The following is a 26,843-nucleotide window of genomic DNA, read 5'->3' as shown; positions in this document are numbered from 1 at the left end:
GCCAATAGCAGACAGGGGGAGTATACCACCCAGAACTGCCCATGGGTGTAGCCAAGTCTTTTTTTCTGCCTAGTGTCCTACTCCTGTAGGGGGCAATATAACCTTGTGGTTCTGAATAATGGAGCGCTGTGCCCGTCAATGAACTCATGAACTCAGAGAAATGGATTTTACAGTAAGTCAAAAATCCCACAATTTAACCCTTAGGCCCCTTTCACATGGGCTTTCCAATCAGGTCCGCCTGTCAGTTTTTCATGTGGACCTGATCAGGCACTCTATTCACCCCTATGGGGCAGCGGTGACATGTCCCCTGACACCGTTCTGATCCTGTCCGTGAAATGCAGATGGATGGTAACCCTATTTTTCATCTGCCTGGCGGATCGGATGAAAACGGATTTGGAAAAGAGTTTTCCTCCAATCTAACCAGAGAGAAAAGCGGGGCTCTGGCAGATCCATTTCTGCAGAGTGAGCGCAGATGGATCTGTCATCCACCTGCTCAGCGGATCAATCCTCCTGTGTGAAAGGACCCTGAGGGAGTATTCTACCAATAATCAAATTCCTATTGCTCAGGATGCCTAAAATTTTACTTGTATCTTGGCGCAGATGACTGAAAAATAAATAAATAAAATGAATCAGTGAGTCAATTATACAAGCAGGAAATTACATTTTTTTTTTAAAAGGTGTTACGTTCTCCAGTGGTGTACAAAATGCCTTCAGGTTGCCATACTACATAGAATGTTTACGATTTTTTAAAAATTAGAGCGATTTCAATACCAATAAATTACAAAAAGTGCAACCTTTTTTTTAACAAAAGTGGAATTTTAGTTAAATCGTATTTTACCCATACCAGAATCCACAAATCTAGTTTAAGGCTTGGTGTACTTATGAACTCATTAATCATTGAAGATCAGTCTAACCTAGCTACCATATGCTCCCATGCAAGCTGGGCTTCAGTGGGGCTTCATCTGCTACTACAGCTTTAAGCTGCTGAGCAAAATAGGCACCCCACAAAAATTGCACTACTAGAGGGGTGTACTCTCCAATGACTGGGTAAGTTGGTGAAAATGTGATAATTTAGAAGAGAAAAATAATATCAGCAATGTGACTCAACCTGTCAATTAATAACATAAATACATAAGCTTTCCAGAGTGGGTAAATTGAAATTGAAGGACAACCAAAAGTGTTTTAGCAATGTTAGGTTGGAAAGAAAGACTCCGGTCCATCAAGTTCAATGAATAGCAAAAAAATAAATAGAAAACCTCCATATATACATCCTATACCCACAGCTTAGAGGAAGGCAAAAAAAAAAAAAAACCCAAATGAAGCATGATGCAATTTGCTTGAGCAGGAAAAAATCATGCAGGAGGCAAGTGGGTATTCCCTGAATCAACTACCCCTATAAATATTAGTATTCAGTTATATATATAGTATATATTGTGCATTTAAGAAATGCATCAAGCTCTTTTTGTTTTAAAACAACCTACTGAGCTGACCACAACTCGTTTTTGAGGGAGTCTATTCCACATTTTCACAGCTCTTGCTTCTAACTCTTTTCCTCTAGATGTAAAGTGTGCCAACTTGTCTTCTGCAATGACCTGAAAGTGAATAACTCCACATTACAGTGGTTCTAAAGGGAGATTTTTTTTTTTTACTTTATTGCATTCTCTGCATTAAGGTAAAAAAACCTTCTGTGTGCAGCATCCCCCGTATACTTATCTGAGCTTGATCTAAATCCAGCACTGTGCCCAAGAGGAGTGGCTCCTTCTCCTCACTAGAGATCGAGGCAGCAGTGGGGAGCCATTGGCTGCCAATCACAGCCAGTGAGGAGAGAATGAGGGCCTGGGCTTAGTGCTCGGTGTGCCAATGGACAGACTGTGGCTTGAGAGCGAGCCCGCACGAGTGCCCCCATTGCAAGTAGCTTGCAATGGGTGGCCGACTATATATTTATACACAGTGATCATATCTCTCCCCCTTCTTAATTGCCTCTTCTCAAGAAAGAATAAACTCAGTTCAGCTAATCTTTCCTCATAGCATGCCTTGTATCAGTTTGGTTGCCCTTTTCACAACTCCAGTTCCTCAATATCCTTTTTGTGAACTGGTGCTTAAAACTGAACTGCATATTCTAAATGAAGTCTTACTAATGATTTCTACAGGGACAAAATTATGTCTCTCTCTCTGGAGTCTATGCCTCTTTTAATACAAAAAATAATTTTGCTAGCCTTAGAAACTACATGCTATTATTAAAAGTATGCCCTACCAGAATACCCTAATTCTTCTCCACCATTGACTCCCTTAATTCCCCTCCTAGAACACGTGTCAAACACAAGGCCCACTGCCAAATCCAGTCCGCAAGGCTATTTAATGTGGCCCTTGCCCCCAGGGCTTTTTTTCAGCAGGAACATGGTGGAACCCTCTGTTCACCACTGTCACTTGTAAACACGAAAGCCTTCTGTGTTTACAAGGACAGCGTTACTTTTGGCAGCTTGTCGCTCTCACAGATTCCTTCACACACTGTCGGTGGGGCCAGATACTGACCAATGATCACCCTGCAAGTGATAGAGGCGGAGCCACCTACACTGCCAGGAGGTACTAGACCTGGGCCGGGTAGGTACACTGCCAGGAGGTACTAGACCTGGGCTGGGCAGGTAAGATGCGACAAAGCTTTTTTTTTTTAGTGCATTGCACACTCCTTAACCCTGAATTTGAGTATTTCTCCTCTTTCCTAGAATGTATTGTGCATGAATGTTTTAAGCCCTCGAGTGCAAAACTTTACATTTATCAACATTAAACCTCATTTACCACATAGTTGTCCAAATAAATAGTGCACTGTCGTCGGCTTGTACGTTGGAGACATAATGTAAGGACATTATTTCACTGCATAGCTTGGTGTCATCTGCAAAGATTGAAATGGTACTTTTCATCCCAATCTTTATATCATTTATAATTAATTAGGTTAAAAAGTACGGTTCCCAACACTGAACCTTGCTTGCACCACGAATAACCTTAGACAAAGGATGTACAACAGCATGCGGCCCAACACAAAATCAAAAACCTTCTTAAAAATGTCTTTTTTTTTTTGGAATTTTTTATAAAAATGCATTTACACTTAGTGAACACATGCGGCTGAAGAAAAATTTGACAGTTTCTTTACTAGACTTTTAGAAGTTCTATCTTCCCCAAAAAATATCCCACTCTTCACAATCACGCCTTATTCAGGTCATCAGTTTTCGGCAGCACCTACATTTGTGAGCAATTATTTTCAAGAATGAACCACAAAAAAGCGCAAAATTAGAACCAAAATATCTGATGGATATTGGTGCTACATCCATATTGATGCGTTAGTTTATCAAAAACAGTGTAAAATATTGCACTAGTTTTATGTTGCCCTCTTTTAATTTGATGATAAAAAATAACATTTTATTATTCAGATAGGTACATTATCTAGCTCAGTGATTGGTAACTTGTGACCTGCCTGACTTCTGCTCATTAGCTATCCTTAATGTTAATGTATTTTATGTGTGGCCCAAGACAATTCTTCTTCCAATGTGGCCCAGGAAGGTCAATAGGTTGGACAGCCCTGACTTAGACCATTCAGAGAATGAATCATTAATCACTACTGTGAATACAGTCTTTTAGCAAGATGGCTTTCTTTTAATAGGCAAAAAAAAAAAAAAAAAAGATAATTTAGCTGCATTGTTTAGTCTACATTCTTCATTAAGTCTAGTTTATATGTGAACGTACAAGCTTTGGAAACAAAGATCATGGAATTTCCTAGTTACTTGAATAATTTTATAGTCATAATACAGTCTATGCTACCATAGCACTCAATTTTTCCTTTTGTGTATTTCGTATTCTTACTCAGAAACCTGAAAGGTGGAAGTTTATAGGTTGCTATGATCAGCAGTGATAGTTCAGAATACTTGGAAGTACCAAGTATGCCACTTCCTTCCCATGAGCCAATGCAGTATGTCTAAGCAGTTACAGCGGCCAACATTAAAGTTAGCCTGTTCTTTTACCCTGCATGGCGAAGCATAGGTTTATGTTATTGTAAAATACTTATATTTATACTTGATAAAAATATGACTACTTAATTACAGTAACATGGATAAAGTCCCAAAGGTTTCCTTGGTATATATGGGCTAAAGGCTGATTGTTCTTTTCACCAGCTCTATTAAAAGAGTGTGATGGATTAAAAAAGGCACTTGCAATTGCTTGGATGCCCACGTTTGACATCATATTCCTTATTATACAGTATTTGTGTTATATGTAAAGTGATACAAGTCTTTCTTAACAGCCATAAGGATGCCAGGAACAGTCTGTCTTTTCCCTCCTAATTGGGAAGAAAACACCACACTTGGTATAGTGTCCTTAGATGCTGGATGTGGAGATGGGATAGTCCGAAGCAGTCTGGTATCTTGCAGGTTCCAAATTCTGGTGTAGCAATCCTGGCCAACTGAACAATTTAAACACAGACATTAGTAGTCTTCACTGCCATAACTATGTATTTTAATAAACCTCAATATTTTTTGCCAACTTAGAATTTTCCTTTCATTTTTATAACTTTCTTACAAATATATGAATTGCCACAGGTTAACTCCTATAAAAAGTATTTACTCACTTGGAAGTATTTAAGTTTTATTTTAATACAAAATTATTTGTCTGTAGATTTTGATTAATTCATTGAAATTAGACTTTCCTGTCAGGTAAAATGGATCTCTGTAAAATTATTTCAATTGAATACAAATAAAACACAACATAAAACAAATTGTAGTTGGTGTTGAATAGATGCACCATCCTTTTTCGTAAACATGCTAATTCTGTGGATATCCTTTAGATCCTCCATCTTTACTAATGTATGCGCCACTGTCCTAAAACAGTGCAGCTGATGTACGAACTGCAAAGCTGCCTACTTATTCCAGGTCAGTAACTAAGTAGAAAAGCTGGAACACCAGCTTAACATAAGCATTTTTTTTATACAGTAGCAACTAGGGATGTAACAATATCAAAATCTCACGGTACGATACAATTTCGATATTGACCTCACGGTACGATATTTATTGCGATATTGTGGAAAAGCTCACGGTATTGTTAAATACCCAGTAGGGTTTATATTGTGAGCTGATCAAAGGTGTGTGCCTTTCAAGCTTCAGAATCTGGTGAGTACTCTCAGAATCTGTCTTCTCTTGTCTTATTCTCTTATACTTTGGATTATCTCGGTTATGGCTGGTCTTGGTTTCTGCCCTTGCCTGCTGCCTGCCTTGATTTTCAAGCTTGCTCCAGTCCTGACTTTATCTGCTCTGCGATTTGGCTCTGGTTTATCGTTCTGCTTGAACAAGTCGGCTGCCACCGTCTGGGCAGTCCCGAGGCCATGCTCTAGTGCAGTGTCTCTACACCTTCAACGTCACTAGAGAAGTCCCAAAGTTCTAGCGTTGTGCTGCAATGACAGTCGCCTGCCCCTGGCTGTCCACACGTAGTTCCCATCACATTCTGTGACACAATGCTTGCTGCCCGCCGCACAGAGCTGGATATGAATAAAATGAACTATTTAAAAGGTTCATTACAGCCACCTACCAGCTTGAAACCTACCTTTGAAAACTGAATCTCATTGATATTGCATAAAGGATAGAGAGAGAAAAGACGTTACACAGATTTCAGGATGTGCTCCTTCCTGCTCCCCTACATTGTCTGTCTGAGCATCTGTGTTTGCTTTATCTGCAGACACTCTACATAAAGCTGGCCATAGACAGGTCTGTTTTTTGCTCTTTCAGCCACTTATACACATTACTCACAGGCGGTCCGGTGTCACTGTCTTGCCGTGGTGCCTGCGGTGGAAGCTGGCTCTGCTCCGCCGAGTCCGCCGCTCTCGTGCGCTGGCTCCGCCTCACAACCCGCCCACCCACACTGCTCCAACCAACTGGCAGCTGCTCGCCTCGGTTTGGCCAGTAAGCAAGCAGCATAGAAGCATAGAGGTGAGTGAGTGACAGCAGACAGGAGCCGACGAGACAGACGGCGGTCAGACCGTGCACCCACCACGACGATATCGGGCCATGTAAAACACCGCGATACCGCGATAGCGGTAATATCGTTACATCCCTAGTAGCAACATGGGCGACAGTTTAGCTTTAAATTCTATACATACCGGCAATGAGCAATCCTTCTTCTTCTATAACGTGCAGTGGTAAATAGGCATAACTATTGTTATGTCCCTCATATTGCTGTAAATATTTTACCATTCTCATATCCCACAATTTGATCTGTACAAAATAAAAAGAAGAGGCTGGATATTTTGAGGTGTCTGACATGTAAATATTTTCAACAGTAACTTCTGGTTGCATATTACAGTTTAAGTTCTATAATACTATCTGTTAATGTACCTGTCCAGACATATCAGAAACCATCAAGTAATTTTCATCCTGAAGAAGTCGTAGACAAGTGATGGCAGAGTTCTGGAAGAAAGATGTTCCCTTTTTCCAGTTAGACGGAGAAAGTGCAGGGACACGCATATCAATAGAGAATACCTCTCCAGAGCGACACCCATTATACAGCAGTAAGTTCTGAAATGAGAAATAAATCACTCAATTAAAAAGACTGTGCAAAAAACATAAATGTTATAAATCAACATACTTACCAAGGGCGTATATTATAGCAAGAGATGTGAATTTTATTAATGAATTACTGCTGGAAACTGGAGAGGACAGTACTGTGGATGGATTCATAGGCTACCCTGGATGACACCTACTTAAGATGACATGCTAAGCTTGCTACACATTTTGTAGCACATTTTCTGGTGAGTGTTCATTTCATGAGGTGGTGGCTGATGCTTCTTTACACTGGGAAGAGTCTGGCAACAACTTGAGTCGTCGGTAGAGGAATTTTAATACATATGCTTTTTTGGACTTTACAGGACATTTTTTTGCACTTTTATACATCCATACTTATTTTTATTGTGATATTATACTTTAGGATTGACGTATTTATATTTATGTTGATTTTTTCACTTTATATAGATACAATAGATATAAAAAGTCTACACACCCTTGTTAAAATGTCACGTTTCTGTGATGAAAAAAAATGAGACAAAGTTAAATAATTTCAGACCTTTTTCCACCTTTAATGTGACCTATAAACTGTTCAACTCAATGGAAAAACTAACTGAAATCTTTTAGGGGGGATTAAAACCAAAAATGTTGTTGCATAAGTGTGCAAACCCTCTTTAAACTGGGGATGTAGCTGTGTTCAGAAAAGGCAATCACATTCAAACTCATGTTAAATAGGAGTCAGTACACACCTGCCATCATTTAAAGTGCCTCTGATGAACCCCAAATAAAGTTCAGCTGTTCTAGTAGGTCTTTCCTGACATTTTCTTAGTCGCATCCTACAGCAAAAGCCAAGGTCTGCAGACAGCTTCCAAAGCATCAGAGGAATCTCATTGTTAAAAGGTATCAGTCAGGAGAAGGGTACAAAAACATTTCCAAGGCATTAGATATAGAATGGAACACAGTGAAGACAGTCATCATCAAGTGGAGAAAATATGGCACAACAGTGACATTACCAAGAACTGGATGTCACCCCAAAGTTGATGAAAAGACGAGAATATAACTAGTCAGGGAAACTGCAAGAGGCCTACAGCAACATTAAAGGAGCTGCAGTAATACCTGGCAAGTACTGGTTGTGTGGTACATGTGACAACAATCTGCCCTATTATTCATATGTCTGGGCTATGGGGTAGAGTGGCGACATGGAAGCCTTTTCTTACAAAGAAAAGCATCCAAGCCTGGCTAAATTTTGCAAAAACACACAAAAAAGACACTGAATTCTCCCAAAAGTATATGGGAAAATGTGTTATGGTCTGATGAAAACAAGGTTGATCTTTTTGGCCATAATTCCAAAAGATATGTTTGGCTCAAAAACAACACTGCGCATCCCTAAAAGAACACCATACCCAGAGTAAAGCAGATTCATCATGCTTTTGGGCTGTTTTTCTTCAGCTAGAACAGGGGCCTTAGTCAAGGTAGAGGGAATTATGAACAGTTCCAAATACCAGTCAATATTGGCACAAAACCTTCAGGCTTCTGCTAAAAAGCTGAACATGAAGAGGAAGTTCATCTTTCAGTATGACAACGACCCAAAGCATACATCCAAATCAACAAAGGAATGGCTTCAGCAGAAGAAGATTAAAGTTTTGGAATGGCCCAGCTAGAGCCCATATCTGAACCTGATTGAAATTCCATGGGGTGATCTAAAGAGGGCTGTGCACAGGAGATGCAATCTGACAGATATGGAGTGTTTTTGCAAAGAAGAGTGGGCAAATATTGCCCAAGCAAGATGTGCCATGCTGATAGACCCCTACCCAAAAAGACTGAGTGCTGTAATAAAATCAAATGGCGCTTCAACAAAATATTAGCTTAGGGTGTGCACACTTATGCACCCATATTATTTTATTTTTTTTATTTTTACTTCCCTCCACCTAAAGGTTTTAGTTTAGTTTGTTTTTCAACTGAGTTGTACAGTTTATAGATCACATTAAAGGTGGAAAAAGTTCTGAAATTATTTATCTTTATCTCATTTTTTTACATCACAGAAACCTGACATTTTAACAGGGGTAAGTAGACTTTTTATATCCACTGTATATGACTAGTTGTTGTACTCTGGTTGTGTGGTGCTGCATATGATTATCTTTATGTTTTATTTTATATCAACCTTTCTGCTAGCAGCCTCCTTTATCACAGCGCAGGCCTTATATTACATATTTGGGGTATGATCAGCAATGCCACAGGTGGCCAAAGTATGCTCATGCTTCAACTTAGGCAACTCATAGCCCTCCATGTTCCTCACAAACTCTCTACTGCAAATTCTGATGCCTTGGGTCTCCCACGTACAATGAAGAATCCAGTTTCGTAGTTGTACCTTATTCAGACTTCCTTCCTTCACTCAGAAGATCCTCAGCTCTTGAGCTCTGTTAATTCCCTTCTGGTACCTCTCAACATCCTCCCTCTCTAGTGTTATTTCCTATCCCACAAGGTCTACTGGGACTAGTCTTGGCACACCCTTGGCTTCAACTTCCTTCAGTGGTACCCATTAATCCTTACAAGGATACTGCATAGCAAAACGCTTAGGAACCACAAGAGTGACTCTGCATCTTTGGCGGCCGAAACAGATTCAGGATCTCATGAACAAATGAGGCAGGGGAGGGTAGTGGACGCTATATACGAAGGTCACCTTGCGGGATTGCAGTCGGGGGCCCTCCCCTGATTTTTAGTTTTTTTCCGGGTGACCTTAGTATATAGCGTCCACTACCCTCCCCTGCCTCATTTTTCCATGAGATCCTGAATCTGTTTCGGCCGCCACAGTTGCGTAGTCACCCTACTAGGTCTGCGTCCATGTACCCTAAGTGCTCAGACAGTGAGGATGCTTCCTCTGCTCGATAGCCATGCATAAAACGGCGCTGGTGGATGCACTGATTGTGTCTTGTGTGAAATTTTAAACATGGCGGAGATGCTGCATTGGAGGAGCGGGTCCCGTTTGGCACCACAGGTCCTCCACTGTGGCGGGGTGTTCCTCTTTCCCGCTTACTTTGACAACATTGTCACATAACAGTGGGATTGTCTAAAACGCACTCTTGTGGTCCCTAAGCGTTTTGCTATGCAGTATTCTTATAAGGATTCCCTGCTTAAAAAGTGGGCGGTCCCACCTGTAAAGGACTCACCGGTTTCCAGGTTAAATAAAGCTACCTTAATTCTGGTTGAGGAGCCCTTGGCCTTTAAAGATCCCGTTGATAGGAGAGTGGTGTACTCTTCTTTCGCAGGCTACTGAGGGCAAGGAGCCCAGACATAGACCATTCTTCTCGGCTCATAGGAGGCCTTTTTTTGTCCCTCAAGGGATAAAAGTCCTTCAGGGCCTCCCCCGGAGGTTCCAAGAGGACCTGGTTTGGCAAGCCACGAAGGGCTCTTCCAGACCTGTGGACAAGGCTTCCTCTGCATGAAGGGGTGCCCTCACACGTATCTGGGGTGAGGGGATGTCTTCGCTGATTTCAGGATCCATGGACCTCTCTGGTACAGGTCATGTGGGTCCACAAAGTCATTCGGTCCGGCTACAAGATCGCGTTTTGGTCCTTTTCTCCGGAAAGGTTCTTCCCTTCCAACCTGCACTTGTTCCCAGATCGCTTACAGGGTCACTTTGGGGCAGTGTAAGACTTGCTACTTTGTGGGGTAATTGTCCCGGTTCCGGAATGTTTTCAGGGGTTTTACTCATACCCGTTTACAGTTCCCTGGAAGGAAGGCAAGGTAAGATCAATTCTGGACCTCAAGGCGCTAAACTGCTTTGTGCGGGTACATAAGCTCCGAACAGAGTCCATCCCCACGGTAGTGGCGTCCCTACATCTGGGGGATTTTCTCGCTTCTATCGACATCAATATTCCAATATGTGCCGGTTACCAGCACTTCCTCCGCTTTTCCGTGGGCAAGGAGTATTATCAGTTTGTGGCATTTACCTTTGTTTTTTTTTCAAATTTTAATTTTATTACCTTTGGTCTCGCCTCCTCTCCTCGGGTCCTCACAAAGTGTTGGCCCCGGTGCTAGCATCAGCGGGGGGGTCACGGTACTGGGGTACCTGGACGATCTTCTTCTGCGAGTTGGGTCTCTGACTGCTTTGATGGACATCTTGGAGATTACTCTGCGATTTCTGAGGGAGTTTGATTGGATTCTGAATCTTCAGAGGTCTGCTCTGGTTCTGTCCACAAAACTGGACTATCTGGGTGGATTCGGCCTCAGCTAGAGTGTTGCTTCCTCTGAAAAAATTCCAGAAATTGCAGGAGGCAATTTGGTGTCTGTTGTCCAGCAGACGGTCATCCCTCCGGGCTTGCATGTGGGTCTAGCTTTGAGGTGGCGCTGTTTGCACAGTTCCACATGAGATCTCTGCAAAAAGAGATTCTGGTGAAACGGGACAAGAATCCACAGAGGAGGTAGCTTCGTTCTCCGGCACTTTGACAGGGGAATCCTTCTCCCCCCTGTACTGGGCAGTTGTCACCACGGATGCCAGCCTGTCTGGGTGGGGCGGTGTCCTCGGTACAGCTTGTGCTCTGGGGTCTGGACTTGGCAAGATAAATGTACTGGAACTCCGAGTGATCAGACTTTGTCTGGATCATTGGACAATTCATCTTCAGGGGTGTCTGGTACAACTTTAAATGGCCAATGCCATGGGGGCACAAGAAGTGTCGTGGCAGATCTGGGAGTAGCCAGGATTCTAAGGTGGGCAAAACAATTGGTCCAGTCCTCTCTGCTGGAAGGTACAGAGGTTTGTGGCATAGTCTCGGGATCCTCTGGCTGATGATGCAGACGCATTAGTGGCTCCTTGGTGTCAGTATTGTCTGATTTATGCCTTTCCCCCTCTTAAGCTTCTGCAAAGACTTCTATGCAGGATCGAGGCAGCAAGGAATTCTGGTGGCTCCAGACTGACCTCTCCAGTCTTGGTACGCCGATCTGGCCCAGCTGGATGTCGATTCTTCTTGGAGACTTCCTCTCAGGGAAGATCTGCTGTCTCAATGACCAATCTTCCATCTTGCTTTACAGTCACAGGTTTTTAACGGCTTGCCTGTTGAAAACCAGGTGCTGAAGGATAGAGGTTTGTCTGAATCGGTGATTCCTACGCTGTTAAAGGTTAGAAAATCTACCTCTAGGAAGATCTACGTTGTGCGGTGTGTCTTTTTGGGTTCTCCCTCGTACCCACAGCAGTACCAGCCAGCATTTCCCACCAACAGTACCAGCCAGCAGTAACCGCCAACTGTACCCACCAGCTGTACCCGCCAGCAGTACCAGCCAGCAGTTCTATTCAAAATTTACCACCGCAAAGAGTCGACTGTGCTCCAGACTGACCTATGCAAATCTGGAAAACCAGTTGCGAGTAGCAACCTCATCAATACCAGCTAAAATCACACACCTTACCAAAGAGAAGCAGTTCCAGCCATCACATTAGGGGTGAGTTAATTAAATGTTTGACCAATAAAGCGGCAAATTTTTAAGTTGATAATTTTGTAAGTCCCCCGAATGATGTTATAAATATCCAAATGGCCCTTGGCAGAAAAAAGGTTCCCCACCCCTGCTCTAAGGAGTCCAGAACAACATACTTAAAGGTGCTGAGAACTTTTACACTTGCATGTGTCGTTAGATGAAGGAAAACTTCAAACTGGGCACCCAACAATAGCTCAGACCATACAAATACAGAACGAAGTGCCAGACAAAAAACAGAAAGAGTCCAATAAAATTTTAGTTTTTGGTAAAAAAAAAAAAAAAATTATATATATATATATATATATATATATATATATATATATATATATATATATATATATATATATATATATATATAACAGCCAACACATTTTGGGAGCAACACCACCCCCCCTTCATCAGGGCTCAACACAAGATAAAACCTGGATGGACTCAAAGAAAACTTGACAGCAGGAGCCAAGCTTTTAGCATCAGTGCTTTAGTCTTTCTACTGGGAGAATAACCCGCTGCCTTGCTTCCCTGTTCTTACAGCCTCTGTTGCCAACATACTGGTGCACAAGCTTGACTCGGCAGAGCCGGCTCACCTCTGTCCTTAATCCCCTGATTTATACAGTAGGTGGACAGTGACTTTCAGACACCTATATGTAAAATGTTATCAGAGACAGTTCTCTGGCGCTATCAGGGACACATTATAACCATACAGCCGCCATTCTGCAAGCAACTCTATTTTGAAATGCTCCTAACTATTACCCTAGTCAAATAAAAAATATTGGGTGCACATAAATTTCCTATTTTATTGGTAATGAATAAATTAATAAAGGTTTCACATTTGGGGGTTGTATCAGTTGTGGATTTTTTAACTGATTCATAACAAATGTTCCCATACATGTGTAATAATCTCTCTTACCCACAGGTGGTTAAGGCTTGTATATAAAATGGCTGCCTGCCACATATTCAATGAACCATGTGGTTGTGGGGGGGGGGGGTGCAGCCATGTGTTGCTGCAAAGTGACCTAGGAGTGGTCAAAAGATATGACCACATCCTGTGGGTGGTCTTTTTGTATACAGGACTATAAAAAAAGGAGTAATTAGCATGAGAAAGGCCCTTTTTCCCTGTCTCTCTCTCTCTCCTCTGGGAGTCACACAGAAACATCCATGATGTAGCCTTGCTGTTTTTAGTTAGTTTGGTGAAGGTTGGCTGTTATGGAGTTGGAGAAACATGCGGCCAAGACCTCTTTGTCTTGCAGAGATCCATTGGAAGCTGTTACAACTACCAAAGCAAAGTATTTATTTGATATTCTTGGGACAAGGGTTGTATGTTTTAAGACGTGGTATTTTGTGTATCTGTTTATGGTAACTTTTAAGATGTGTAAGGAAGATTTATGTATTTTGAAGTCCAGTAAAGTTTTGTTTTATGCTTTTTATCAAAACTGCTCTTGGTGTCTGCTTTCATTTTAAATATTCACAAGATATTTCAGTGGCTGTCCAGTTAAACCTGAATTATACATTTTGTTGTTTTTCACCATTTGATACAGGGGTGAAACCTGGTGACAGGGTAGCGTTAAGAAAAAGAAAGAAAAAAAGAATGTGGATTAAAATGTTCCCTCTCCCCAGTAATTCTCAGGTTACACACACGCAGCATTCCAGTGCACCGGCCCTTGAGGTTTCTATGATTTTCTAAAAGACTTTACGGCTACCCTCTATAACTGGGAGGAGTCAGAGTCCTTTCACGACACTTGGAGACCATGGCAATATTTTGTTTACACGCATGCTTATCTACAGAAGGTCTCGCACCCCGGCTCATTTTTCAGGGACTTTTTGAGGCTCCAGGTGAGAGAATTTACTCTTCTGGTTCTCACTGTCTTTTTGGTTTCTTCTCGTTCCGTTGACTTTCCTTCCTGTTTAGGGCCCATGCCCTTTTATCAATTCTATCTGCACTTGCTACCCTCCTCTTTTCGCCATCTATCCCTCCCTCCTCCTTTGTTCTCCCTTTATGTATCCCCTATTGAATTCGGAAATTCCTCATTTGCAGTTTCTTTGCAATTATATAGCTAATCCTGTCTTTTAGCCCTTGCTCTCTCATTGGGTTATATTGGCCACCAGGGTACCTCTCCTGGCCCTAGTATTTTTTCACTTTATATTCAACATGGTTGCATTACTCAGTAAGGGCTCTTTTGTATGTAAGTTCTGCTTAAAATGAACCTTGTATATTGTATGTTCCTACTGGGAGAGCTACTTTTGTAGTTCTGATGATCTAAATGATATCAACCTGCTTATGTAATGGTATCATGCAATATCTTTGACTTGGTTTGTACAATGCAACTTTTGACTAAATAGAGGAATTATAAAAAAAAAAAAAAAATCAGCCTTTCTGGGAGAAAACTCCACAAAAAACAGGATTCCAAAGCACATGCTTGTCCAAAATACTTTTGTAATCTAATATGCTGCAAAACAACATGGTGTAATAAAGGAAATATACCTCTGTAGCAAACTGCTGGGCCAAAACATCACTATTTGTTTTGAATGTGTGCCGAACATCTGTTACAGTGTTCATTACCAGTACTTGATTCTTTAGCCCTTCAAAGTGAAGAAGAAAAAGTTAGCAGAAGAAGACAATAAAGCAGCTGCGGTCAACTTTCTTAATATAAGAGGGGTCAAGTGCAACCCTAACACCACCAAAGGGCCTCACATAATATTCAGTAAAAGTAATGTTACAGAAAGTTGTCAGAGACTGTAAATATGCAACAGGTGATGATCAGAGACTATGGGAATGCTACAAGAGATGGTCAGAGACTGTTGACATGCTACAGGTGATGGCCAGAGACTAAAGACGCTTTACAGGAGACTGCTAGCGATCGTAGCCACTTTACAATTAAAGCTGTATTAATAACCACTGATCCCAAGCCTAATTCAGTCATTTCTCCCATACACGCATATTTTTTGAAAATTACTTAGAACCCTAAACATTATATATTTTTTTTAAGCAGAGACCCTGGAGAATAAAATATAAATTTTTTGTAATACACTTTTTGCGCAGCGGTTTTTCAAACGCAATTAAAAAAATACATTTTAATGAATGTTAGTGAAAAAAACATAATATAATACCCAGTTTTTGGTAAAAAAAAAAAGATTATGTTAAGCCAAGTAAATAGATACCAAACATAAAAGAATATAGATGGTAGTTCTGCGCTATGGACTTAGGTATGAAAGAAAAGAAAAATATGGGATTTTTGACTTACCATTTCTCTGATGTTCATTGAGGGACACAGCTTCAGATCTTCATAACCCACCATTGGGTTATACTGCCCCCTACAGGAGTAGGACACAATGTCTTCATTCAAAAGAAAATTTGAGACAACCTTTGGAAGGAACGACGGTTAGGGCCGAAGAACCACCTTATCTCTGTGAATCATCAGGTAAAGTGAACGACAGGATAACGCCGTCACTTCAAACACCCTGATAGCCACCAAAAAGGCCAACTTCTGGGACAGCGTAAGCAGGGGAATCACCAGACGATTCTCAAAGGGAGGTTTCTGGAGGACCGAAAGCACCAAATTGAGGTCCCAAGGCGGCAACAAATAACGGACACCCTGAAGAAATGTACGCACCAGGGAGGCCAAAGGTCGTTGGAAGAAGACCGCCAAAGCCGACACCTGGCCCTTGATGGTACTCAAGACCAATTTTTGTTTAACCCCCCATTAAAGGAAGGTCAAGATCCAAGCCACCGAGAAGGAGCGAGGATGATCCCCAAGAGACTCACACCACGCAATGTTCATCTTCCACGTACGATGGTAGATCCTCCTAGAAGTAGATTTCTTCACTTTTAACAGTGTAGAAATCACCGACTCAGATAAACCTCTCTCCTTCAGCACCTGGGGTTTAACAGCCAAGCTGTCAAAGCCAGCAACTGTAAAGCAGGATGGAAGATCGGTCCTTGGGACAGTAGATACTCCCTGAGAGGAAGCTTTAAAGGAACGTGGCGACCAGCCGCACCAGATCGGCGTACCAAGCCCGGCGAAGCCAGTCCGGAGCCACTAATATGACCAGAACCCCTTCTGCCTCGATCCTGTGTAGAAGTCCTGGCAGAAGCCTGAAAGGAGAGAAGGCGTAAATCAGATGGTTACAGACCCCACAGGGCAACCAGCGTGTCTGTGGCATCAACCAGAGGATCCCTTGACTGAGCCACAAACCTCTGCACCTTTCTGTTGAGCCGTGATGCCAACAGATGCACCTCGGGGGTGCCCCACCAGAGACACAACTGATAAAACACCGCCGGATGAAGGGACCACTCCACTTGGTCCAACGCCTGCCAACTGAGGTAATCCACCTGCCAGTTTTCCACCCCGGAAATGCGTACGACGGAGAGGGCTGGAACGAACCGTTCTGCCCACCTTAGAGTGCCGGCAACCTCCAGAGCCCCCAGGACACTTCTTGTGCCCCCTTGGTGATTGACATAAGCCATGGCCGTGGCATTGTCTGATTGAATGCGCGCTGGACAACTGTGAAGATGATCCGTCCAATGGTCCAGACACTAAAAAAAGACGTTAAACCGGTAGTCTGGACTTTTCCAGTGTCCAGATCCCCTGAGCAGAATGCTTGCCGAGGACGCCTCCCCAGCCGGACAGGCTGGCATCCATGGTGCCACTGTAAAATACAAGGGGAGAAAGGATTTGCCCAGCCGAAGCACCAGAGAGCAAAGCCAACATATCAGGGACAGCTTCGTTCCCCGATTCAGCCGATCTGATTGTCCAGAGACTGCAGAGTCTTGTCCCATTTGGTCAGAATTTCCCTTTCCAGAGACCTCGTATGGAACTGTCTAAACGGAACCGCCTCAAAGGCAGACACCATCAGGCACAGCACCTGCATGCAGGTGCGGAGGGATGACCATTTTTGGACAGCAGGAGACGAATTGCAGCCTGCAATTTCTGTAGTTGGTCCAGAGGAAGGAGCACTCTGGCTAAGGCCAAGTCTAGAGTCAGGCCCAGAAAGTCCAGCTTTGTGGACGGAACCAGGGCAGACCTCTGAAAATTCAGACTCCAGCCGATCTCCCGGAGAGCTTGTATTGTGAACTCCAGGTTTTCCACCAGAGCAGAAGGAATCCCCCTGAAGCAGGGATGCCACCACCGTGCGAATGGACTCCACTCTGAACTTCTGCACCCGCACAAAGCAGTTCAGCGCCTTGAGGTCCAGGATTGGTTGCACTTTGCATTCTTTCCTGAGAAATGTAAACCGGTTAGAGGAGAAACCCTGAAAATGTTCTGAAGTCGGAACCGGAACAATCACCCCTTGATGTAACCGCCCCAAACAGACCCTGTAAGATTTCTGGGGACAGGCGCAAGTTGAAAGGAAAGAACCTTGCCGGGGGAAAATAGCGAAACTCGATCTTGTAGCCAGACCGAATGAATTTGTGGAAACCACTTGTCTTGCACCAGGGAAGTCCATGGGTCCAGAAACCAGCGAAGAAGTCCCCCCATCCCCATACGGGTGAGGGCGAACCTTTGTCCGCAGGTCTAGAGAAGCCCGCTCTCGGGTTGCCAGACCAGGTTCGTTTGGATCCTCCAGAGGCGGCCCTAAAAGGCTTCGAGCCCTTGTCAGTCAACCCAGAGGGACGAAAAAACTTCTTATGAGCCGAAAAGGAAGGCCCACGTCTATGACGAGGTTCCTTGCCCTTAGTAGCCTGTGGAAGAAAGGTACTCTTCCCCCCTATGAGACCTTTTATGATGTCATCCAGGCGATCTCCTTGAAAGGGAAGATCAGTCAAGGCCTTTTAAGAAGTCTGGTCCGCAGACCAGCATTTAAAGCCGAAAGACACCCCGAAGGACCACTGCCAAAGCAGAGAGCCGAGCCACTAGGGGAGCCGCATCCAAAGAGGCATCACAGATAAACTGCAGCCCCTGGACCGTATATATATGGAAGAGATCTGTATGTATGTGTTTCCAAGAAGCTGCTGCCTCCACTAAGAAAAAACTACCTAGGTAGATGTCATGTAATGAGAGAAAATAGGGAGGGGGTAAGTGGGTATGGAGTTGCTTGCTGGAGAGGTGCTATAATTATAACGAATACGTGTCACATAAGCTATATGGTAAACCAAAAATAGTTAAAACTGCTAAGTGCTAGGTGCATTACATGTGCAGCTCATATGAAAAATATATAGTTAATCCAAAAACAGTGAGTGTAGCAAGAATAAGTGATACATTTCCAAAGTGTGAAATGTGTGACCAAATGTGCAAATAGTATAACAGGCAACAATAATGAACCAATGGTAACTATATTCAAAAAGGGTGCCAATTCACGTGCTACTATATAAAAAAATAATGCATTAATAAATCAATCCCTTAGTGAGATTACAGACTCCATGGGTGGTTTTAAAAAAGTGACAGGTGCTTAATTTAAGCAAGACATACCAAACATGTCTTGCTTTAACCACTTAAGCCCCGGAAGATTTTACCCCCTTCCTGACCAGACCACTTTTTTCAACTTGGCACTTCGTGATTTTAACTGACAAATGCGCGGTCATGCAATGTTGTACCCAAACGAAATTTACGTCCTTTTTTCCTCACAAACAGAGCTTTCTTTTGGTGGTATTTGATCACCTCTGCGCTTTTTATTTTTCGCGATATTAATAAAAAAAGAGCAAAAATGTTGCAAAAAAAAATGAGATTTTCAACTTTGTCTTTTAAAAAATATCCAATATACTCAATTTATGTCATTTTTTTGGCCAAAATATATTTAGCTACATGTCTTTGACAAAAAAAAATTCAATGAGCGTATTTTTATTGGTTTGCGCAAAAGTTATAGCGTCTACAAACTATGGTGTAAATACTGAAATTTACGCAGCTTTAATTTCTGACTGCTTATCTCATTTCATGAAGTGCTAAAATGGCAGGGCAGTACAAAACCCCCCCCCCAAACTACCACTTTTTGGAAAGTAGACATCCTAAGGAATGTTCTGAGAGGCATGTTGAGCCCATTGAGTATTTAATTTTTTTATCACAGGTGTTTGAAAAATGACTAAAAAAAATTTTTTTTTTTTTTTTACACAAAGTTGTCATTGAAATGATATATTGCTCACACATGCCATGGGTATACAGTGCCCTGCGAAAGTATTCGGCCCCCTTGAACTTTGCGACCTTTTGCCACATTTCAGGCTTCAAACAAAGATATAAAACTGTAATTTTTTGTGAAGAATCAACAAGTGGGACACAATCATGAAGTGGAACAAAATTTATTGGATATTTCAAACTTTGTTAACAAATAAAAAACTGAAAAATTGGGCGTGCAAAATTATTCAGCCCCTTTACTTTCAGTGCAGCAAACTCTCTCCAGGAGTTCAGTGAGGATTTCTGAATGATCCAATGTTGACCTAAATGACTAGTGATGATAAATAGAATCCACCTGTGTGTAATCAAGTCTCCATATAAATGCACCTGCACTGTGATAGTCTCATAGGTCCGTTTAAAGCGCAGAGAGCATCATGAAGAACAAGGAACACACCAGGCAGGTCCAAGATACTGTTGTGGAGAAGTTTAAAGCCGGATTTGGATACAAAAAGATTTCCCAAGCTTTAAACATCCCAAGGAGCACTGTGCAAGTGATAATATTGAAATGGAAGGAGTATCAGACCACTGCAAATCTACGAAGACCTGGCCGTCCCTCTAAACTTTCAGCTCATACAAGGAGAAGACTGATCAGAGATGCAGCCAAGAGGCCCATGATCACTCTGGATGAACTGCAGAGATCTACAGCTGAGGTGGGAGACTCTGTCCATAGGACAACAATCAGTCGTATACTGCACAAATCTGGCCTTTATGGAAGAGTGGCAAGAAGAAAGCCATTTCTTAAAGATATCCATAAAAAGTGTCGTTTAAAGTTTGCCACAAGCCACCTGGGAGACACCAAATATGTGGAAGAAGGTGCTCTGGTCAGATGAAACCAAAATCAAACTTTTTGGCAACAATGCACAACGTTATGTTTGGCGTAAAAGCAACACAGCTCATTACCCTGAACACACCATCCCCACTGTCAAACATGGTGGTGGCAGCATCATGGTTTGGGTCTGCTTTTCTTCAGCAGGGACAGGGAAGATGGTTAAAATTGATGGGAAGATGGATGGAGCCAAATACAGGACCATTCTGGAAGAAAACCTGATGGAGTCTGCAAAAGACCTGAGACTGGGACGGAGATTTGTCTTCCAACAAGACAATGATCCAAAACATAAAGCAAAATCTACAATGGAATGGTTCACAAATAAACATATCCAGGTGTTAGAATGGCCAAGTCAAAGTCCAGACCTGAATCCAATCGAGAATCTGTGGAAAGAACTGAAAACTGCTGTTCACAAACGCTCTCCATCCAACCTCACTGAGCTCGAGATGTTTTGCAAGGAGGAATGGGTAAAAATTTCAGTCTCTCAATGTGCAAAACTGATAGAGACATACCCCAAGCGACTTACAGCTGTAATCGCAGCAAAAGGTGGCGCTACAAAGTATTAACTTAAGAGGGCTGAATAATTCTGCACGCCCAATTTTTCAGTTTTTTATTTGTTAAAAAAGTTTGAAATATCACATAAATTTCGCTCCACTTCATGATTGTGTCCCACTTGTTGTTGATTCTTCACAAAAAATTACAGTTTTATATCTTTATGTTTGAAGCCTGAAATGTGGCAAAAGTTCGCAAAGTTCAAGGGGGCCGAATACTTTCGCAAGGCACTGTATGTGTAATTACACCCCAAAATATATTCTGCTGCTTCTCCTGAGTACAGGGATACCACATATGTGAGACTTTTTGGGAGCCTAGCAGTGTACGGGAGCCCGAAAACAAATCACCACCATCAGAATTTCAAAGGGCGTACATTTTTCATTGCATTTTCTCACTACCTATAATGGTTTAGGAGGCGCTGAAATGTCAAGATACCACAAAACCCCCCCAAATGACCCCATTTTGGAAAGTAGAAACCCCAAGCTGTTTGCTGAGAGGCATGGTGAGTCCATGGAATATTTTATATTTTGCCACAAGTTTTGGGAAAATTACAATTTTTTACGCAGATGGTCTGGCCCTAGAAATCATCGCTCTTGCTCTGAAGTTCATATTTTTATTATTTATTTTATTTAAATTTTTTTGTTTACATTGTAACTATTTTTTTCTATCAACTTTATTGCCATCACAAAAGGATTCTGTTCTTTTACAAAGTGTTTATTACAATTTTTCAAATAAGTAAAAGGGCAGACAGTAAGAGGAAAGGAAAAATTGCCTTTGTACAATTACAAAGGTAGTATAAAGGCACCAGACGGTGTAACAACTACCGCTAAAGGGATGCTGTTCCTTCCTTGTGATAACATGGGCCATAACAAGTCCTCTTTCTGGAGGGATCTTGGGTCTATTAGAACCCATATCTTTCATCTGGGCTACAAAGCAGTTGATCAAACAGATCTGTGTAACCGGTTTCTTTACATGCTGGTAACAGCTTGTAAGTAAACAAACAGAAAACGAAAGTGACTAAATCCTCGTTGCTTCCAGTTTCTGATGACACACAGTAGGAGGAACAGTGTCAGTTCCTCTCACTGTACACAGGGAAGCCAATCCCGCTGGCCGGCTGGGTCCCAAGCTCAAAAAATGGGAGCTTGTGCAAAACGGTAAAAGTCAAAGCTGCTGCCTCTAGAGACCTGAGCCACAGTGGAAATCCCCTGCATCAGCCGTGAGCAGGGGGAGAAGAGCACAGGCAGGAGGGAGCCGCAGCTGCAGAGAGACAACCAACCAGGGTTGGAAGCCAGGGCCTGGATGGAAAAAATGCCTAACACCACTGGGAGTGCGCTGGGAGATAGGGACGGATTTCAAAGCATGTTGCTTCTTAAAGCTATCCAAAAGCTGCCAAAAAAATAAATACAGCACTATAGGGGCGGGTCCAGGAATGGCTGAACTGCTCACCAGGAGGGTAAAAAAGTCACAGGTGCTGGTAACAGGAGCCAGCTTGAGCCGCAAATGGCAGAGTGTAGGAACAAGGGGTGAACTAATTCACGTATCATATACTCTAATAAGAGCAAATAATAAAGTTGTGTATTAGTAATCTTTATATATATATCTCATCAAAAAATTGGAGATGCAATCTCAATAATTGTAAGCTTCTTTCTTTCTTTACTTCATATCTTCATGCATTTACAGGCAGGTATGCATTTACAAACAAGCGACTGCACAGTTTCGGACATGCATGTGTCCTTTATCAAGCTGCATGTATAGCACTAATGTTTTAGGTTGCCTTTTATCTTCCCTCTCACAACAAGTGTAGGCATAAACCCAGGTGTATCCCCTCACCACTAGAGATTTATGTGTCCATATACGACTATCTCACTTCATCTCTTATTCTAATTGAATCAAAAGCATAATATAACTACCTTCCATCTTATATATATATATATATACACACTAAATAGCAATTGTAATAAGGAACTCATAAAAAAATATAAACATACAAAATGACAAAGTATCACATCTAATTGTATCAAATCTACAACCCAATTCCAAAAAAGTTGGGACACTGTACAAATTATAAGTAAAAAAGGAATGGACTAATTTACAAATCTCATAAAATTATATTTTATTCACAATATAATATAGATAACATATCAAATGTTGAAAGTGAGATATTTTGAAATGTCATGCCAAATATTGGCTCATTTTGGATTTCATGAGACCTACACATTCCAAAACATTTGGTCAGGTAGCAATAAGAGGCCAGAAAAGTTAAATGTACATATAAGGAACAGCTGGAGGACCAATTTGCAACTTATTAGGTCAATTGGCAACATGATTAGGTATAAAAAGAGCCTCTCAGAGTGGCAGTGTCTCTCAGAAGTCAATGCTGCGGGGAAAAATAGTGGAGCAATATCAGAAAGAAGTTTCTCAGAGGAAAATTGCAAAGAGTTTGAATTTATCATCATCTACAGTGCATAATATCATCCAAAGATTCAGAGAAACTGGAACAATCTATATGCGTCAAGGCAGGAAAACCATACTGGATGCCCGTGATCTTTGGGCCCTTAGATGGCACTGCATCACATACAGGAATGCTACTGTAATGGAAATCACAACATGGGCTCAGGAATACTTCCAGAAAACATTGTCGGTGAACACAATTCACCGTGCCATTCGCCATTGCCGGCTAAAACTCTATAGGCAAAAGAAGAAGCCATATCTAAGCATGATCCAGAAGCGCAGGCATTTTCTCTGGACCAAGGCTCATTTAAAATGAACTGTGGCAAAGTGGAAAACCGTTCTGTGGTCAGACGAATCAAAATTTGAAGTTCTGCTTGGAAAACTGGGATGCCATGTTATCCGGACTAACGAGGACAAGGACAACCCAAGTTATCAGCGCTCAGTTGAGAAGCCTGCATCTCTGATGGTATGGGGCTGTATGAGTGCATGTGGCATGGGCAGCTTACACATCTGGAAAGGCACCATCAATGCTGAAAGGTATATCCAAGTTCTAGAACAACATATGCTCCTATCCAGACGTCGTCTCTTTCAGGGAATACCTTGCATTTTCCAACATGACAATGCCAGATCACATACTGCCTCAATTACAACATCATGGATGCGTAGAAGAAGGATCCGGGTACTGAAATGGGCAGTCTGCAGTCCAGATCCTACACCCATAGAAAACATTTGGCGCATCATAAAGAGGAAGATGCGACAAAGAAGACCTAAGACAGTTGAGCAACTAGAAGCCTGTATTAGACAAGAATGGGACAACATTCCTATTCTGAATAAAATATTAAAATTTGAAACTTCCACATCATTGCATTCTGTTTTTATTCACAATTTGTAGTGTCCCAACTTTTTTGGAATCGGGCTTGTATGTGATACTTTGTTTTTTTATATTTGTTTTAAGTTCATTATTACAATTGCTATTTAGTGTATATATAATAGGATGATTTAATTAGATTCAATTTTTTGATGAATGTCTGGGGGAAACAAAGGAGTACCACATCATCTCTATCTAGATCATACAATAAAAAATCAAGAAGAAATAATAATATTTTGGATAAAACCAGAGACAAAAGCTGGGCAATATGGACTGGGATTGAAACAAATAACATGGTGTATGAAAAGAAAAAAATCTGACCACCTGCGTTATATATATATATATATATATATATATATATATATATATATACATACATATACACACACACATAGGGATATAAATGTATTTTTTTTTTTCCAAGGAAATATAGGATGGGACATAAGAGCCTGGGAAAGGCGGCGACAGAGGGGATCACTGTATAGCCTCTCAGTTCACTTTTACATAAAGAAACGCTAGATGAAAAAAACTGCAACAGGAAGAGGCAGCCAGCTGAAGAGGACCAATATGGGAGGTGTGGTACATGCTGTGTGGCACCCAAACAGCGGATTACAGCGGGACAATAGATTTGCTGTGTGGGCAAGTATGTTTTGAAGAAGATGAGAGCACTACAGTTAAGTTGGGTAAAAAAACATGGGGGAAGTTGAGTACCGCTTTAGGTCCCTCTTTGCATAACTGCATCTTGAATTCAGGGCTCTCAATTTACTCCAAAACAAATGGGCACAGGAATACTATGAGACAGCTAAATGAAGTGTTAACAAGTACACAGATAGTGGCATTAACTGCTCTTTTTAGTTTCTAGGTTCAAACATTGTTAAACCCCGAGAACTGTCTAAGTAGTATGTAAGCCGATATTTTTAATACAAACCTGCTGAAAAGCTACAATCCAGACGAGGGTTTAAGCACCATACACAGCTCCATACATTGGAAACTTTGATATTGTATAGCATTACAGGTTGGCCATCATCTAAAGATTAAGATATAAAACAACAATTTTTAAACCAAGCACAAACTTATAATGCTTTCTTCTTTTATATGGTCACTAAATATAAATCCCTACTGAAGAAGATCACATAACAATGCCATATAAGTGGTTATGCTCTTTAACCACTTTACCACTAGAGCATTTTGCTGTCTTACGTCTGGGCCACTTTTTGCGATTCGGCGCTGTGCGACTTTAACTGACAATTGCGCGGTCATGCGACGCCGTACCCAAACAAAATTTACGTCCTTTTTTTCCCACAAACAGAGCTTTCTTTTGGTGGTATTTGATCACCTGTGCGATTTTTACTTTTTGCGCTATAAACAAAAAAAGAGCATTTATTTTGGAAAAATAATATTTTTAACATTTTTTTATATGAAATTCCCCCCAAAAAAGATGTAAAAACCAATTTTTTTTTAAATTTTTGGCCAATTTGTTTTCTGCTACCCATGTTTGGTAAAAAAAATTGCAATAAGCGTATTTTGATTGGTTTGCGCAAAAGTTATTGCGTTTACTAACAAAGGGAAAGATTTATGTCATTTTTGGTGTTTTTTTTTTTTAACGAGTAATGGCGGCGATCTGCGATTTTTTTTGCGGGACTGCGACATTGCGGCGGACAGATCGGACCCTTGACTGACATTTTTGAAACTTTTGGGGGTACCAGTGACATAACTGCAGTAATCAGTGCTATAAATATGCACTGTTACTGTAAAAATGACACTGGCAGGGAAGGGGTTAATTTTATTGGAGAGGGAGGGGTTAATGTATGCCTGGTGCTTACTGACGTGTGGGGGGGGAGGTGACTGTGTGAGACAGGGACAGATCGGATGTCCAGCTATGCTGAACACTCCGATCTGTCACTCCCTGTCACTGAGGAGATCCGCCCGCTCTGTTTACACAGGCGGGCGGGATCTCCAAACTGGATTCCCCGACGATCGGGGCAGAGCAGCGGTGATCGCCGCTGCTCCTCCCCTGGCCCGACTCCCGCCGTGAATGAAAACAGCGGGAGCGCGCCGCCTACAGGGGGAGGAGTCTGGCGACGTAGGTCTACGTCGTCAGACCTACAAGAGCCACTTTGCCGCAGTAGTACTACGGTACTCAGCGGTAAAGTGGTTAAAGCTTATGTTAACATTAACTGACTCTGTTGGACATTTATTTGTTTTCATTCTAAACGACTAGGTAACTATTGGAAATAACATCAACTGAAATGTTATAAAACATCAGCAACGTTCAAAATCACAAAATCTCCTTTCAGCTTGATTTACTGATTTGCTCTAAATAAATTACCTGCATCAGGGGCCAAGTTCCTGAACAGACATGCTGGTATAAGGCTAACACAGCCTGGACTATCTTGCCTTCCCAGGAGAGAAATACTGACTTGCCATTAAGGAATATACATAGTCATTAAGAACTCTACTGTATTTAAAATGTATTTATGATAAAAACCTAAAATCATACCTTAATTCCCACATTGAATTTAAATTTTTTTTTTTTTTTCAAAATTCTTTATTAGAAAGAAAACATAAAGGCATACCACATATCAACAGCAAGTACAATCAACTGACGAGTATAGCGAGCAAATAATAAAGTAAGAACAATACAAACAGCACATTTCAAAGTGTACCAACATAGCACTAGTTCGTCTAAAGAGCTCATCTGAGACAAAATGTAAACCCTCCATGAAACCCACGGCCTTAGCCCTCTAGAGCTGAATATCGAACAAATAAATTCGCAGGGCACCTTAAGGCAGACCCCCCCCGCCCCACCGGCATCCATCTCATGGCCGGCTACCGGGGAAGGGAGGCCCCCCCCAGGCGCCCCGGAATATCGCGGCAGGCTCCAGAGGGCTCACTGGTGGTACCTCCCCCAAAGGGGTGCCGCACCGCGCCACTCCCGGGAACCAACCGATCCACCGTGCAGAAAATCAACACTACATCAGCCAATACCCAGGAGCGGCAAAGAGGGAGAAAAACCTATAGACGGTATGCCTAGAGCCAAGAAA

The 26,843-nt window shown here is 41.9% G+C and overlaps 1 protein-coding gene across 1 annotated transcript in view; it reads right to left on the bottom strand.

Moving 5' to 3' along the window:
- Positions 1–4,149: 4,149 nt before the first annotated feature.
- The window catches only part of DCAF4 (DDB1 and CUL4 associated factor 4), a 75,107-nt gene continuing 52,413 nt past the window's right edge, over positions 4,150–26,843 (bottom strand). Inside the window, exons 9-14 of the mRNA XM_082275030.1 lie at positions 26,129–26,214; positions 24,728–24,826; positions 14,482–14,579; positions 6,372–6,551; positions 6,137–6,251; positions 4,150–4,450 (exon numbers count right to left, since the gene is read on the bottom strand). Of these exons, the coding sequence (XP_082131156.1) occupies positions 4,242–4,450; positions 6,137–6,251; positions 6,372–6,551; positions 14,482–14,579; positions 24,728–24,826; positions 26,129–26,214 (787 nt within the window). The 3' untranslated portion in view covers positions 4,150–4,241. The remainder of the gene's footprint in view (positions 4,451–6,136; positions 6,252–6,371; positions 6,552–14,481; positions 14,580–24,727; positions 24,827–26,128; positions 26,215–26,843) is intronic.

Source organism: Pelophylax lessonae, assembly GCF_965119305.1.
Source record: "Pelophylax lessonae genome assembly, chromosome: 13".
NCBI classification, from domain to species: Eukaryota; Metazoa; Chordata; class Amphibia; order Anura; family Ranidae; genus Pelophylax; species Pelophylax lessonae.
This window is presented reverse-complemented; position numbering and strand designations above follow the sequence as displayed.